The sequence below is a fragment of the Phyllopteryx taeniolatus genome, chromosome 9, assembly GCF_024500385.1.
Source record: "Phyllopteryx taeniolatus isolate TA_2022b chromosome 9, UOR_Ptae_1.2, whole genome shotgun sequence".
In the NCBI taxonomy this organism is placed as follows: Eukaryota; Metazoa; Chordata; class Actinopteri; order Syngnathiformes; family Syngnathidae; genus Phyllopteryx; species Phyllopteryx taeniolatus.
In genome coordinates this window covers 19,460,201-19,477,736 of record NC_084510.1, presented here as the reverse complement: position 1 = coordinate 19,477,736, position 17,536 = coordinate 19,460,201, and the positions used below count along the sequence as shown (strand labels likewise).

The 17,536-nt window shown below is 36.3% G+C and overlaps 1 protein-coding gene across 5 annotated transcripts in view; it reads left to right on the top strand.

The window, feature by feature from the left end:
• Window positions 1–16,605, top strand: part of nckap1l (NCK associated protein 1 like) — a 29,125-nt gene extending 12,520 nt beyond the window's left edge. For 2 of the 5 annotated variants that reach the window (XM_061785258.1, XM_061785260.1), the window contains exons 18-31: window positions 448–567; window positions 645–781; window positions 2,544–2,675; window positions 4,182–4,400; window positions 5,552–5,682; window positions 7,422–7,519; window positions 8,444–8,537; window positions 8,829–8,911; window positions 10,013–10,093; window positions 12,918–13,011; window positions 13,091–13,219; window positions 14,212–14,321; window positions 15,262–15,351; window positions 16,262–16,605. In XM_061785258.1, coding sequence (XP_061641242.1) covers window positions 448–567; window positions 645–781; window positions 2,544–2,675; window positions 4,182–4,400; window positions 5,552–5,682; window positions 7,422–7,519; window positions 8,444–8,537; window positions 8,829–8,911; window positions 10,013–10,093; window positions 12,918–13,011; window positions 13,091–13,219; window positions 14,212–14,321; window positions 15,262–15,351; window positions 16,262–16,378 — 1,635 coding nt within the window. In that variant the 3' untranslated portion in view covers window positions 16,379–16,605. Of the gene's footprint in view, window positions 1–447; window positions 568–644; window positions 782–2,543; window positions 2,676–4,181; window positions 4,401–5,551; window positions 5,683–7,421; window positions 7,520–8,443; window positions 8,538–8,828; window positions 8,912–10,012; window positions 10,094–10,754; window positions 11,396–12,917; window positions 13,012–13,090; window positions 13,220–14,211; window positions 14,322–15,261; window positions 15,352–16,261 lie in introns of those variants that run through there. The other 3 variants (XM_061785259.1, XM_061785261.1, XM_061785262.1) reach the window with 2 other exon arrangements.
• Window positions 16,606–17,536: the final 931 nt, after the last annotated feature.

Here is a 17,536-nt window from a genome sequence, read left to right as displayed (position 1 = left end):
CTAAAAAAATATTACTTAATATTCTCATATTTCCACCTTAATCTCATAATACTATTTATCGTGATAAGATTATTACTCTTAATCTCAGAATATGTTTCACTTTAAAATTGGAAAATTACAACTGTTTTCTCAATTTCTGTAATATTTAATTTTTAATCTCATAATAACACAACTTTATTCTTGTAATATATCAACTTTAGTCTGGTAAAATTGTTACTGTAAATCTTGTAATATTTTAACTTTAATCTTGAATAAGTATGACCTTTTTCTTACAAAATCATCACTTTATTGCCTTAATATTTTGACTATACTATATTTCGATAGTATTATGTAAATTAAGATTTTTTTTCATCTCGTAGTAATCTCATTGTATTTTAACCTCAGAAAATTACAACTTTTTCCTAATACTGTATATATATTTTTTTTACACATACTTTGTGTGTCCAGGAGGAGGCGATAGAGAAGAGGAGTCTGCGCTCGTGTGTGACCTTTCTCGAGCAGATAGCCTCGCAGACCAGCGCTATCATGTTGGAGATATGTGCTGAGCAGTGCAATCTCAATGACCAGGTCAAAATCCAGTACACGTACAGTTGTATATCACAAATTATGTATAAAAATATGATTTGATGTTTTCTCCTATCTAGCTGCTGCCCAAACACTGTGTTGAAGCTATCAGCGCAGCTCGCCACCGGAAGCAAAAGAAAGCCGTGCCCAAGAGAGGAGTCCAGAAGGAAAAACCAGGAGCCGAAAGCCTGAGAAAGGACCGCATCATAACAACCAAGTCAGCTTTTCTCTTCACGAGCTCCACTTTAGTATAAAACATACTTTTGTTTACTTATGATGACATTATCCCCAAATTTAAAACAGTTCAGGTGTCTTAATAAAAGGCACAGACGAAGCGACTTTTAATGATTACTTTTGAAAAAAGTGATTCGTGGCCAATCGAGTGTTGTTGGGGTTTTTTTTTGGGGGGGGGGGTGTTATTAAAAGACTTCCGGTGACTTATGAGACTCTCTCCAGAGCAGGAGATGTTTTCGGCCTTTAGCGTCCAGACTGCGAAGGAATGTTACTTGCGTGAAGCCACCGCTGGCTAATTTAGCCATAATCACAATTTAATTTTCATCTTTTGACTCTTCTTGTAAATCACAACTCTTTTCTAGTAATATCAAAACTTGAATCTCATAATATTTTGACTTTGTTTTTGTGATAATTTCCATTTTTTGCTTGTAATATCCCGCCTTTAATCCTGTAGCATTTGGACTTTAATTATATAAATACTTTATTTCAGTTCTTGTAAAATTATGACTTGAATAATACCTTATCCTCTGACTACCACATTTTTCTCTTTAGTATTTTGACTTTATTCTAAGAAAATTATTACATTTCCCTTGCAGTAATTTGATATTACTCAAAATATTTTTACTATAGTGTTGTATTTTTTAATGCACATATTTTACCTTTTCTCATCAATTATTGTCAATTTTCACTTTTCTCTGGTAATATTTTTACATCATTATCGTATTTCTTTTAATTCTCATAAATCTTTAAATTAATTCTCGTTCTTATTTTAATAGTGTAATTTTTATGATTTAATTCTCATATACAGTACTTTGACGTTTCCGTCACAATATTTTATTTCATTCCTAATATTTGTATTATAATGTGGTATTTATAAAATGTATTCCCATAATAGTTTAACTTTATTGTTGCAATTTATTTCCCTTAAATCTCGAAATTATGACTTTTCCCATGCAATATATCAACTTTATTTTTCATATTTCAACTCTATTGTCCTTTTTTATTCTCATAATTTTACCACAGTGTTGTACGCATTTAGAAAACATTATCATATTTTGACTTTCTTCTTTTAGTATTTTCATTTGTTTCTCATGTTTTGACTTCCCTTGCAATATTTATTTTATTATCAATATTTGTTATCTTGTCATAACATTTTCTCATAAGATTTGTACTTTATTCATGTAGTATTTTTTTTCTTGAGTCTCATATAGTTAGAATTTTCCCTCACAATATTTTATTCTTAATATTTTTTAACTTATTCTCATAATACTGTATATTTACTTTCTTATATATTTTTAAAAGCCATTCTCGAAATATTCTTAACCTTTTTTTTTTGTAATATCACAAATTGATTTCCTTCACTTTTCCCTCACACTATTTTATGTAATCTTAATGTTTGTATTATATTGTTGTATATATATTTTTTAAATTTACAGTCACAATATTTTTAACTTTATTCTTGTATTTTTTTGTACTTCATTCTCATGATACTTGACTTAAATTCTTACAAATTTACCACATTCCACATGATATCACCACCTTTTGTTTTTTCTTGTCATATACTGTATCAACATTATTTTGGACTTTATTACTAATGTTCTTTTCAGCATGCAGATAATACACATGGTGTCTGCCTCGCTTTTCCATCGCTTCGGCACATTTGGTACCTTGGTGTGCCACTTCCACATCATCCAAATATTGGTCCTTAACACTTGGATCCTCCCGTCTCTCTCTGTCTCCTCTAGCATGGACAAGATGCATCTGATGCTGACCGAGATCTGCTCCTCCTATAGCCTTTGCAGCGACATGGTGGTCTACGAGCACATCATCGTTCCCACCGAGTTCCTCTCTTCTCATCTGGAAATACGCCTGTCCGAGTATGTCGAGTGGGAAAAGGCGGTGGGGAAATATGTGTATGTCGTGCCGTGCCCTGTTGTTAAATAATAAATTAAATTAAATCAGAGGAATTAGAGGGAGCCAGTGAGGTTTGACTTTTTAAAAGATCATTTTAATAAGATTCTACTGTAAGGTCATACGGACTGGTTTACCATTTATGATTACTTTTTTTTAAAACTGCAAACATTCTCTATAAGTATCTGTTAGTGAATTCGAATGGGATTTCGTGCGTGTTACAGACACTCCTGTTTAATAATCACCATACAGCCACTTGGAGGCAATCAGTCAAGTCACTGCTTTGCTCTGTGCCATTCAAGTGCTAAATGTTATTTAGATTATGGCCTGGCACCGGGGCAACCTGATGTTTTTCATGTGTGTGCGCTCTGCTTAATCTTCCTCCTTTGAGCTGATGATTATCCACCCCGTCACCCTAAAATCAGTACCCTCGAGTAAAAGAATGCTCACTGAGATTTGCAGGTCTAGCAAAAAAAATTAAAAATCTAGGCCGGTCTAGGCGAGAAAGGCATAGGGGATATGCATAGGGGATAGTGACGGGAAAAAAAACCCAGAGAAAAAACAATTGATAAAAGAATAAAGTTGTAATCTAGCAAGGAAAAAATAGAATAAGAAAATAACAAGATAACCACGCTTACCACACTTGTAACTCAAAACACTATCTCTAATTATCTTTTCCTTTTAAAATGAATGGAGATGCCATGCATCCGTTCCAGTCTCCTCCCCAAAAAATAATTTTTTTTGTGTTTGTGTTTAAAAATAACACTCTCCAATATTGTACCTTCTAAAAATTTAGTAGTAATTAAATAGTAGATAAACAATGACATTTTTTTGCATTGTGATTTAATGCTACAATTCATTTCATCATGCTGCTCCTTCTGGTGTGCACATCCTGGCCACCAGGAGGCAGTATAATAGTTATACTGACACAAACGACGAAGAATAGTACTTCTACTACTACTGTAAGTGACTCAGTACGATGCTATGGTATTAGTCATTTTTCGTAGAGGATAAAGAATACATGTCTGTGAGCATCGTTATTTTATGTCTACACGTGTTCCGCCACCGTTTGTGTTCAAATATCCTTGCTTCTAAAACTGCAATTATCGATGGTAAGCGTTAGCGTGTTAGTGCCGTTCTGCGTTGTTTGTTTTTTGGGAAAAACAAAAAACAAAAACAAAAATGATTGAATTTTTTTTTCGAAGAAGAATATTTATTTTATTTCTTTAAAAAATATAATTTGTTTTTAATCAGACTTTTTTGTAAATATACAACCTTTTTACTCTAGGAAGCAAAACATTTTTTTTCCCTTTGGAAAAAAAATCCATTTTTTGAGAAACAAAACAAATTTCAAAAAATAAATACTACAGTTTTTTAAGTAAAATAACATTATTCTGCTAATATTATGACTTTTTTCTCGCGTCACGTCCTCGCCGGGTGATCAGTGATGTGGAATGAACGTGTTTCTCCAGGATCATTGTGAGAATGGCAAATTACAACCAGACCACCCAGGAGATCGCTCGGCCCACTGAGCTACTGGCGGGGGTGACCGCGTACGCCGCCAGCCTTCAGACCCTACCCAGCTACGTGACCGTGGACATGGCCCGGCTGCTGAAGAACGTCCTGCTGCAGCAGACGCAGCCTCTCGATTCCCGAGGGGTGCCCACACTCACCAACTTTTACACCAACTGGTACGTCCAAATGTGGCCATTGAAGCACAGTCACTCGTACTGGTAATTTACTCTATTAAAATTACGACTACCTTTCTCTTGTAATATCCCAACTTTATCCTTCTAATATTTCAACTTAGTCTTGTACAATTTTGGATTTACTTTCTGAATGTAGTCGACTTTAATCTCAGACAATTTTCACATAATACAATGACTTTGTTGTTGTGCATTTTATTTTCCTTAAATTTTCCAAAAGAAAAGCTATACAATTTTGCCTCTTTTTTGTAAATCACAATTTTATTCTTGTAATACTTTAACTCTATTGTTATAAAATTAATAGTTTTCTTGAGACTTTGTTCTCCTATTTTTTTACATCTTTATTTTAATTACTTTTTTACTAAACAATGTCACCATTTAATTCTCATATTTCTACATTGTTCTTGTAATAGTTGTATTTCTTTCTCTAAAAATGAACTTCTTCAAAGTACTTCAACTTTTGTCTTGTAAAATAATGACTTTTTTATTTTAATATTACAACTTTAATCTCATTATATTTTGACTCCATACTCATAAAATTCTGACTTTTCTTCCGTTTTTTCTGTGTTTTGTTATTCAATTCTCTGAAACCTTTTTACATCTACATTTTTTCTGGTAATATTGCAATTTTATTCTTTAATTTTGTATTATTTTGAAAAGAATATTAGTTTATTCGAGCAATATTGCAATTTTACTCTTGCAATGTTTAGACTTTTTCCTGTGATATTTATGCTTTTTTCTTGGAAAATTAAGACAAACAAATTTAATAAACCAACTGCTCCTCATAACATTTTGTCTTTAGACTTGCAAAATTACCATTTTAGTTACAATAACACGACTTTGTCTTGTATTTCAACTTTATTGTTGGAAAATTGTGAATTTACTCTGGCAAAATTAGGACTTTGGAAAAATAATGAGTATCATACTTTCCTTGTGTTGCATTTCAACGTTATTTTCATTTGATTTCCATTGTTGAAGAACATCACCAGTCAACACACTGCAGTGTGTGAAGTTTGGCCCTTTTGGTAACATACTGTAGTCTGCGGTTGGTTCCCCCCAACGGACTGCATAATGGCAACAGGGCTTTAGTTCTCCCTGAATCGTAATCGTTCTTCATGTCTGCCTGCGCACCACAGGTACCTGGAGAGCCTACTACGCCTGGCCAGCAACTCGCTGGTCGTGCACTGTCCAGCCATGCACTGTTTTGTCAATCAAATATCCGACAACAATCCCGCCTTCAGAGCAGAAGAGTTCTCGGACATATCAGGTTAGCCTCGCAATTTAATCTCACTGTGCAAATCTATCATTATTAAATTAGATTAACACTCATTACTTTAACAAATAACAAACTGGAACACATTGGTCATCATCAAAGTGTTGACTGATTGGAGAAAAACTGGAAACATTCCATCAATGCTGTAGAGCATTGCCTTGATACATTTTAGGGAACACGTTGGTTTAGTTGTCATGGTTACAGGGAAGTGGAAGCAGTGGTCAAAACCACAAACTGTCACAATCCTATTTTTGCACACTTGAAGGAAGCATATTTTGCATTTCCTTCTACAATTTTAAACAGTTCCCAGCTATCTCAATAAACGGTATGTAACGTTCTTCAGTCAAAGTATAAAGAATTACAGCTCACTTAATCTCCATTTGTCACTCCATCCATCCATTTTCTGAGCCGCTTCTCCTCACTAGGGTCGCGGGCGTGCTGGAGCCTATCCCAGCTGTCATCGGGCAGGAGGCGGGGTACACCCTGAACTGGTTGCCAGCCAATCGCAGGGCACATCGAAACAAACAACCATTCGCACTCACAGTCATGCCTACGGGCAATTTAGAGTCTCCAATTAATGCATGTTTTTGGGATGTGGGAGGAAACCGGAGTGCCCGGAGAAAACCCACGCAGGCACGGGGAGAACATGCAAACTCCACACAGGCGGGGACGGGGATTGAACCCCGCACCTCAGAACTGTGAGGCTGACGCTCTAACCACTCGGCCACCGTGCCGCCTCCATTTGTCACTTTATAGTTTAATTCACCGGGTTTTAGGTGGGCACTTTGGTCTCATGCAAATGATGAAGACTCTTCCCTTACAACACTTTTGCAAGCATGACATGTATGGGAGATACTTAATATTATGGAATAAAAAATAAAAACATTTATATTATAGTTTAAGCCTTAGGGCTGTCACTGTCGAATATTTTTAGAATCGATAAACCTGTACTGTATTTGGTCGAGTACTTAATTTAGGTAAACAAAAAAACAAAAAAACCCGCTAACTACCATTCAGCTCACTCATGCATCAGGTTATATGTACAGTACACATCTAATAGTGTCTTAAAAATCACTTACAGACGCTCCTGTATCGTTTTAGCCAATGTTTTTCCACTGACAGTACGTACGTCGGTAACAAATGTCCGTGTGGTAAAAATGGACAGTAGCCAAATGGTTCCGGGATGCGCAAATTTGTTCCCGGCGGCGCGAATATGCTTTTATTAATACTTTTTATTGCCTTGAGGCAGAAATATTTGTGTCGACCAATTTTTGTGGTCGCCTTAGCCGAGTTTTTTAGCCGATTTTTTTCACAGCCCTACTTTCAATACCAATCCCACAAGCTCTAATCCCATTGAAACATACACTTTTCAAAGACATTGTAAACATATTTCAACACTCAAAAAATTATGTTTACAGAAAATGGTGAGGTGAAACACAATATAGCTGTCGATTATCAAAAAGTCAGTTTTGACAAAAAACGAGGTGCTTTTTTCCCCACTAAGTAACCATTAACGCCATAACTCACACACTGAGAGAGAATAAACTCCCCTCACTAAGTGTATATTTCAGTGCGTACAGTCCTGTATCGTGTTCCTACCTCGAGTGACTCATTGGCACTCAGTCCATGAAACACCTACTCCAATGTTAAACCCGCACACACATCCTTTTTTAAAAATATCTGTATTGGTGGGTTGTGATGTGAATGTGATCCCAAGATGATGATGTGAACAGAGCTGCGAGCGCTGGCCGAGCTGCTGGGCCCGTACGGCCTCAAGTTCCTGAGCGAGAATCTCATGTGGCACGTCACGTCGCAAGTCAGCGAGCTCAAGGTACCGCAGGCATGACATAATTAAATTGAATGTAAAGAATTAAACAGTTTATGCATCATAATTCAATGGACGTTGTGCTGCTCCTTCTGGTATGTGCATCTTGGCCACCTGGGGCAGTATAATGCATACAGACGTACTACACGTAAATTTGATGATGAAATACAGAACTTTGCAACAAAGCAACAGTATTATTACTGTAACTTCTCGTGTATAATACACATTTTTACCCAAAAATCTTTTGTAAAAAAATCGAGGGTGTGTATTACACACAGGTAGAAGGAAAATGAAAAAATGTTGTCACATTGTATAGACGTATCACGCTACCTAGGGTTTGTGGAGAAACTTAATTCCAATACGATACGTAACGTCTTATTTTACAAATGTATATATAATATTGTAACATAATTTTCGCTACTCCCTGGGAATCATTATATTGATCCACCATATTGATATCTGTTATCATATAATTTGCTATTGCGTCTGTTTGACAGCATCTGATTTAGTGTCTTTGTTTACTAGAGGGTAGAAACACTCACCAGTGAATTTGTAATGTACTATATATCTAAGGTAATAAAAAATAAAATGTAATAATAATAATAATAATAAATACATAAGTTTAGATATTTTTGGTCTTTATTGCAGTGCAATTGTATGTAATGTAGCAACCAGTGGGCATCGATTTGTTTATATACATTGATAATGATGTATAATAATGATTAAAAAAATAAAAGGGCAATAGCAATTATATGGTTACAGTAATGATAATACCGTTTTGTTATTCATATTATGTAATATAATTTTTTTACTGGAGTGCAAGTATATTATCAGTAGCAGTGGTGGTCGCATTTCCACTTTTATTTGTATTATTACAATGAACTTCGTACACCACATGATAATAATAATACATTTTCTTACTATGATTAGAAACTGGTGGTGGAGAACATGGATGTCCTGGTGCAGATGAGGAACAACTTTGATAAGGCAGAAGAGATGGCCAATCTCAAGAGGAGGCTGACAGGTGAGTGATTTGGTGGGGCAAAAGTATTGGGACAATTTGCCATGATTCTGACACGAAGTAGACTCATAGTCCCTGTGTTTGATGGCGTTCTTCCACGCCAAACTCATCCAAGCTTGCTTTTCTGCACTGGCATACAATGTTGTACTAAACAAGTAGCCACCTCGTGGCTACAAACACAGTTATTTTTTACTTGGTACGAGAATAACCATATATGATCACATGTAGCAGCCTGTTCTGGTACGTTCCCATTACGAAAAGCAAATTTCCCAAGGCTTGTTCCGATACCACCAGGAGGAGAGAACCTGCTGAAGAGAATGACCATCATCGGAGTGATCCTGTCCTTCAGATGGATGGCGCAGGACTGCCTGAATGAGGTGACGCTGAACAAGACATTTTAAACCACCACGAGTCAATGAAAGGGCAAAATATTATCTGTAGATCTAGCTAAATCTGCCCAAAAAAAGAGATTTTTTACATAACTGTATTTTAACAAAGAAAAACAAATATTTTATAGTATTATTTGTTAAGTAATGCATTTTATTGAACATTATTTTGCTAAAGTATTTATGTAATTCTATATACTTTTTCAAATTAAAAAAAATCCTGATACAATACAAAATAGTAATAAAATGAAGTAATTTATTTGACTTTATTTTATGTTACTTGTAGAATTTAATTAAAGTATTTATTTTATTTAGTAAACAAAGAAGATATTTGTATGTACTTTTTATATTTTTATTTAATTTGATTTATTTGATTTGCTAGACTATAGTATGGCTTCCTGAGGAAGACTCCTATTTTGCTCCCAATGCTGTAAAAAAATATTAATAATTATTAGTTTTTACTTTGTATTTAATATAATAATTGCGCATTATATTATTTTTCATAAAATGAATTTATTTTTTAGCAATTTATATTGCTTATATTAAATAATGTATTTTATTTGACATTGTTTTATTGTTTATTTAATAAAAGAACATATTGTAATACTTGAAACTATTTTAAAACTTCAAACTTTTATTTTATTTGATGGATAGACAATTGTATTTCTGCTTGAGGAAGAAACCATTTGGTCCTAAGACTGTCAAAAATGAATATAATTTTTTATTAATGTAATTGTGTTTTTTATTTTATCCTAATTTTCATTAATTTACATATTATTTTGAAATAAAATGTTGTATTTTACTTGAACAACCATATTTTGCTCCGTATGCTGTAAATATATTTTATATAACTATTTTCTAAATAAAATTAAGTAATTTGTTTCACTTTATATTATTTATTTAGAATGGATTAAATTTATTTTATTTTTATATAAACTATATAAAAAAACAATAGAATAATTATAATACAAACTGAAATATTTAAATTGTATTTTACATTGTAATTTGTATAAGATAAAGTAATTTATTTTAATGACTTTAATAACATATTTAATTTTATTTCACTAACCTTTGACTCGCAATGCAATGCAGGTGCTGCAGAAGCATTGCCCTTTACTGATGGGCCCCATCGAATCCCTGAAGGACTGCATCTCTCCTGACACAGACATCAAGGTACAAACACAGCGTCTCACATTGGTTAACTCATGGAAAAAGTTCCAAGTGGAATAGACATGTATTGATATTTACTGCTGTGTATTTACATGAGAGACTATATGGAATTTTGTTAAAATGTTAAAGAAGTAGGATAAAATATTTTGTGTATTTGTTTAAATAAAAGGACAGTGTGGACATTGTGGAACGCGAACAACAAATGTGTGCCCGCCGTTACTGACCAAATTAAATTCCTTATCTCCCCGTGGAGCGCTCTTATGTGAACATGACACGCCGAGGCCCCCCCCCCCCCCCCCCCCCACCCTTTTGCTTACGTCTGGCCCCTGAGTGAGGCATGACAGCCATGCCACAGCTCAGACCAGGATAACCCCAAAGACGTCAACAGACCCCCACCGCGTCCCCCCCCCACCGGCCCTCCACCCGCCGTGAGAGAGACCACATCAGTGGAAACCCTATGTCAGTGCAAGTAGGGCAACATCAACATTCACCCTCGAGTCCGCTTTAATCGAACTCTTGTTTGTTTCCTCCATGTTTAGGTTATTTTGAGAAAGTTCGTTTCCAATTACGAGATGCACAACATGTCAAATATGTACACAAAAAAAAGTGTGTTTTTTTTTCATGGAATAAAATCAACCGACCACCCAGACTTCTCTCTCCCCAGCCACTTCCTCCAGCTCTTCCGAGGGGATCCCGAGGCGTTCCCAGGCCAGCCGAGAGACATAGTATCTCCAGTGTGTCCTGGGTCGTCCCCGGGGTCTTCTCCCAGTGAGACGTGCCCGGAAAACCTCACCAGGGAGGCGTCCAGGAGGCATCCTAATCAGATGCCCGAGCCACCTCATCTGGCTCCTCTCAATGCGGAGGAGCAGCGGCTCTATTCTGAGCCCCTCCATAAAAGTTATGAACAGAATCGGTGACAAAGGGCAGCCTTGGCGGAGTCCAACCCTTACCGGAAACAAGTCCGACTTACTGCCGACAATGCGGACCAAACTCTGACACTGGTCGTACAGGGACCGAACAGCCCGTATCAGGGGGTTCAGCACCCCATACTCCCGAAACACCCCCCACAGAACTCCCAGGGGGACACGGTCGAATTCCTTCTCCAAGTCCATAAAATACATGTAGAATGGTTGGGTGAACTCCCATGCACCCTCGAGGACCCTGTAGAGCTGGTCCTCTGTTCCACGGCCAGGACGAAAACCACACTGCTCCTCCTGAGTCTGAGGCTCGACTGCCTGACGGACCCTCCTCTCCAGCACCCCTAAATAGACCTTACCAGGAAGGCTGAGGAGTGTGATCCGTATATATAGTAATAGTTTAAACTGTAAATAATGGTACATGCATTGAAGACTCTCCATAACAACCCAGGCTAAACTTGCAGTAGCTCCTCCCCGGCATACGAAGGTGTTAGTCTCTGTCAAGATTTATCACTACAAATTGACACCCGTTTCTACTTACAAGGCTTTGAGGCCATCTTCTGAAATTTCAAAGCGCTACAGAAAAGCGCAAAAATCGTAAAGAGTTGAGTTTATCAGCAAATAGCTGGCGATAGATTCCACAGAAAAAAATCGGGATAGGTGAAATCACAAGCTTCTCGCTTGCCACCAATAAGAGAAGAGAGTGATGACACGTGGTTTGTCGTGACATATTTTCGTTCATAGTTTACCTAGAGTCTGGAATGTATTATCACAGTGGTTCTCAAACATTTTACACCATGTACCACCTTAAAAAAAATACTTTTTACACCAAGTACCACCATCATGACCAACATTATAAATACTGTAATTTCTCGTGTACAATGCACATTTTCCCCCCCTCAAAATTGTCAAAAGTCAATAGTGTACATTATACAAAGGTATGGAGGAAAATGGAAAAAACTTGGGAAAAATGCCGCCATTTAGAGGTTATGAAAAAGCTGTACACTTTCATTCCAATATGTCATCGCCACCTCGAGGTTATGAGAAAGGGGTACACTTTCATTCTAATAGGCTACTACCACCTAGAGGTTAGAAAAAAGGTGTAGCCTACACTTTCATTCCAATATGACAGGAGTATGTATGACGGCAGTATACTGTATACGTACAGTTGTGCTCCTAACTTTACATACCCTGGCAGAATGTGTGCAATATTGTTTTTTTTTTAAATATGAGTGATGACTGAACAACAACCATCATTAAGTTCTTTACGGTTATGTTTTCTTTAATGATAATGCTTTTCTGAAATGCTTGACAGTTTAATTTGAATCCCATTAAAATAAAATGTGTTTCGCCCGGCCTTTCATGTTTTCTTTAAAGAATTGTACTCATCTTACAAATTCTGCCTGGGTAATCAAACATTTGAGCACAACTGTGTGTTTTCTCCTTTACTAAATAAAAGTAGGGCTGTGAATTTCAAAATAAGAGCATCTAAATAAAAATAAAGTGTTACTTGTTCAAATAAAATGCTTAACTTCAGAATAATTCTTTGAAAAAACCTAACAAAATACAGATACTAACTTCATGTTTTGATCATATGGGTAGAAGCAAAATCATGCATTGTAAAAATGCATTATACATAGGTAGAAGGGTTTTCCAGAATTTTGAGGTCAACTTTGGGGGTGCATATTATGCATGGGTGCGCCTTATACACGAGAAATTACGGTACAAATGCAGTTGTACAGGAGGTATCGCAGTAAAATTATACAAGCAAAACAAACTGCAGGTGTCTTAAACTTAAAAGTTAAATACAACTGAATTGTACTTCTTTCGTGTACCATTAGTCGGAGCCTGCGTTCCACTCGTGGCACCCATGGCACACTTTAAGAATCACTGTATTAATGTGTTTCCAGGTGACACTTAGTGTCTTCGAGTTGGCCTCAGCTGCGGGAATGAGCTGCGATGTAGACCCGGCGCTTGTCTCCGCTATCAGAAGCATGCAAACAGGTGATCGAAAAACTATATGTGGTGGTTATGATGCTACAGATTTCTTTTAGCAAAAGAATGTTTTCTAAAAATAACCCAGAAATATATGCAGATAACACATCCATAGACACGGAGTACAAGCTGTCATGCTTGCTGCTGGTCTTCATCGCAGTGTCCTTGCCGAGCTTGGCCCTGGACCCCAACTCTTCCTACAGCCGAGAGCATGGAGGTGCGCATTTGTTACATTCAATGGCAACACCGTGACAAGTTCAAGTGTTCACACAGCCCTCAATCCGACTTTCATCAGTCATCGTGAATGAATACATTCAATAGGTTCACCTGCACAATCACAGTCCAGCAAGGGATCATCTGATGTCTTAATAAAGTAACTAGCATGTTAAATGTACTAAAATGGTGACATTCAAGCCTTATGGTATGGTACAGTATGGTACGTTATTTAACTACATAAGAAGGTGGAAAATGTTTTCCCATTTAAAAATGAACATTTAAAAAATAATAAAATTCAACTTGTAAAATATTACTTGGAAAAGATGTAATGTTACACATTACAACATTTTTACTCATATTTAACGTGCAATTTTAATATTCAATGCATTTTTCCTTTGAAGGCCAAATTTCAGCACTGACTTGAACATGCGAGTGTACTTAATATTGTGTACAGCAGTGTGTGCGTAAACAAGGCACACCACCCTGAGAACAGCATGCGTGTCATACTTTCCACTGTCAAGTACGTCTGTGCCTAATGAGAAACACGTTTTTTTGCGTTGAGACTTTTTGTTTACTGACGTGCATCGTTATAGTCACTGCTGCTGCTGCATGTGCTGACCCCAAACTATTTGGCGCAGTGCCCACGTTAATGGCTCAATCAAAGCGCGCCGTGTTATTTACTTCGCATCAACTTTCCACTGGCGAGCTCCAAAAGTGATCGAGCCTGGAGGAAATGTGGCCAGCTTGCTTCCGCCGAATCTTAACAGATCATTAACAAAGTAGCGCTAATCGGCGGCCGCAAAAACATCCTTTTTGGGTTCCGCTTACTGTACGTCACGCACTCACGCTCACATTCACAGATCACAAACACACACACTTACAACAGTGTTCCCTGAGACACACACACTCACCCTCAAACCTGTCTCTCACAAGCATACACTCTCACATCGTCACTTTTGTCTGTGTTATTCATTGCATTGGTGTTTCCGTCAGGCCACAACAACAACGTCCACTGTTTGGCGCTGGCCATCAACCACGTGGCTGCCGCCATGTTGACGGTACAGAACAAGAACATAGAGCAGCATCTCAAAGAGTTTCTCCTGGTCAGTGCTCATTCCAGAAAACCAGTCCATGTCTTTTTGTTCCCACCTGAAATCAAGCTAGCTGTTGGAAACATTCACAAATTATCAGGGTGGAAAATCACTAAAACTGCAACTGGTATAATGCTGACGGAAAAGGAAAGAATTGACCGTAATCTTGCTTTGTCGAGGTCACGAATTATCCCTGGTACTTTTCAGAAAATTGGTTTTAAATTGTGATTGGTACGGACGTGAGAGACAACGTGTCGCCATTTGAGGTTAAAATATCATCCATTTTGTTCAAAATCAAAAGACTTCTTACTTTGATTCAAAATCAGTGGTGATCTAGATTTTATAAAGCCACGATTCCTCAAATAATCCTTGGTACTTTTTAGAAGATTGGTTTCAATACTGTGCTCAGTAGGGACACGGGAAACGTGGCATTAAACGGCATCCATTTTGTGGATGACCAATCAAAAGCCATCACGTTCTTGCCTCAAAAACAATACAAATACTCTTGGGAAGCCTGGTTTAAAATTGTGATTTATAAAAAAGGGGATACTGTATAACCTTTGTTTTGTCATCTTGCCCCCGATCACGTAAAATCAGTAGTAATCTTGCTTTGAAAAGGCCATAAATAATCCCTGGTACTTTTAAGAAGATCCCTTTCAGAAGTACCACAATTCGGATCGGTATAAAAGATGAGCAATAGCTTTCCACCATTTTGTGGTTGTTCAAAAATCAATAGAGCTCTTGCTTTGAATCAAAATCAACAGGGATCTTGCTTGGACGTGGTCACAAACAACACTCTGAAGACGACTGGTTCAGAATCGTGATTGGTACAAAGTTGAAAAACAATATGCCTCCATTTTTTTGGTTGATCACTCAAAATCAATAGGCAAATTAATAAACTTTCAGTTCTTTAATGTTTATGTTTCGTTACCCCCATCCAACACACACACAGCTGGCATCTTCCACTCTACTTCAACTTGGACAAAACGAGGAGAAAGGCGAGAGCAAAAACAGAGAGTCCGTCTACCTCCTCCTGCACATGGTAAGGTCACACCGTTTCCACTAAATGCTTCACGGCGCGGTTTTGAAGGTTAATTCCGCGACAAAATTAAAGTTTATCTCCACCTCCAGAGTGAGCTTCATTCTTATTGAGTTGCATCTATGATGAAACATCTACCAACAGGTGCAAATAAAATCACTAATGCCACACTCAGTTCAAGTTTACTGTCAAACTAATCATAAAAACAAAGACAATTACATGTTGTGTAGAGTGGATTCATATATTTAAAAAAGAAATATATATATATATATATATATATATATATATATATATATATATATGTATATATATATATATATATATATATATATATACACTCACACACACACACATGACTTGGTCTCGCGGGGGATCCACTGTACACAACATGTAATTCTCATTGTTGTATGTAAACATGAACTGGATGTGGCATTAAACAGCTTGAAACCTATTTTTTGAAGAATTTTTCACTATTTGCCAAACTGTAACCTATTGTCAAGTGAGTTCAATTGAGATAAATGCCACCATACAGTGCTCGTGTCTGAACTTTGAACTCACAAGTGAAAGCAAAAAATTGGCCCAACGACAGCTCGTATCTCGAAAAACTCATAATTCGGGTCAGTCATATTTCAAGACATTACTGTACTTGTACTTTTACTCAAGAATCGCTGTCAGGTACTTTATACGAGACCACAAAACCACTTGTCAGTGTTGTATCATCCAGCGTTAGCGTGTATAAATGTGCTGCAGCTCGTTCCGGTCCAATTCTTAGTACCCATCACGACACTTGCTATCCGAAACATCCCCCCCCCCAAAAAAGTGTACGAAACTGAACTGACTGATACAGTGTGGTGTAAATTAAGATAATCCTATCTGACGTCCTAACTTGTGATCCATCTTCTTTATTATTTAGATTGTGGAGGAGTCTGCGTTCTTGAGCCAAGACATGCTGGAGAGTTGCTTCCCGTATGTTCTGCTCCGCAACGCCTACAGAGAAGTGTACAAGTCCATTGCCATCACCCTAGGGTGAAGACATACTGACATTCACTGTAAACACTTTCATTCAATGTGTTTAAATGGGATAATTCATGATTATGTTCACTTTCATGCAAATGATCTACATTAAATCCTCTGGTCATTCAGGTGTATTCTGTAACAAGCTCTCAGTGCAAGCGCTGCACTTTTCAGACTGGAAAGTCGTTGATGCCCATGCGTATTATTCTTTCAAACTTTCCGTGAATAAAGATCTTAATTATATTTAGTTTGTTTTTCTTTTCTTGGGCCCCGAGTCAACATGTGTTCCTCATCTGTTTCTTGCCGCCCTACCGCCTACCTCATTTACCCAATTTCGCCAAACTAAAATGACTTGAGGCTCTTTATAGAGACTGTTATGAAATATTACTAATATAGTTAACAAATGATGATAAATTATTATCGTGGATTTTTTTTCAAATTTAAATTATTCAATTGGATGCATTTTTAAATAAAGCCACTAAAATGTGTGTTTATATTTTAGTTTTATTACGTAATTAAAAAATATTTGGTGAAAGTTAAGAATAAAATTTAATTTTTAGTTTTCAAAATATTTTAATTGTAATGTTTTTTACTGAAACTAAATGCATTTATTTGTTTTTTATATTGTTTGTAAAGACAAAATTCCTTTTCATGACTTAAGTAAGATTTCGTAAAAGATAAAAAAGTGGGAAGTCTATATATATATATATATATATATATATATATATATATATATATTTTTTTTTTTTTTTTTTTAATATATTTTTATATTTAAGGTACCTAATTAGTTTTTAGTTCACATAATTAATGGTAAGATGTAAAAAGAAAGAAAAGAAATCAGATTAAATCAAATTGTACATTTTGTTATAAATGCTTAAAAATGTTTATTTTAAATAGATTTATTATATTTTGAGTTAACTCAATTCCATAAGGTTTCAGAGGACAAATAATATATGCCTGTGAGTTTTGATAAATGGTCTGTTAACAAACGTTGCTCCACCATTTGTGTTCAAACAGCCATTGCTTAAAGGGTTTAACACAGCAACACGATGCTATGTGTTCAACTTCTATGGCGATTTGCATTATTTGTTAGCAACAGACTTTAGTGAGGCAAAGCTATTTGGTTGTTTCAACTACGCAATGTGTAATTCTCTTTGTTCTATGTTTAGTTTTA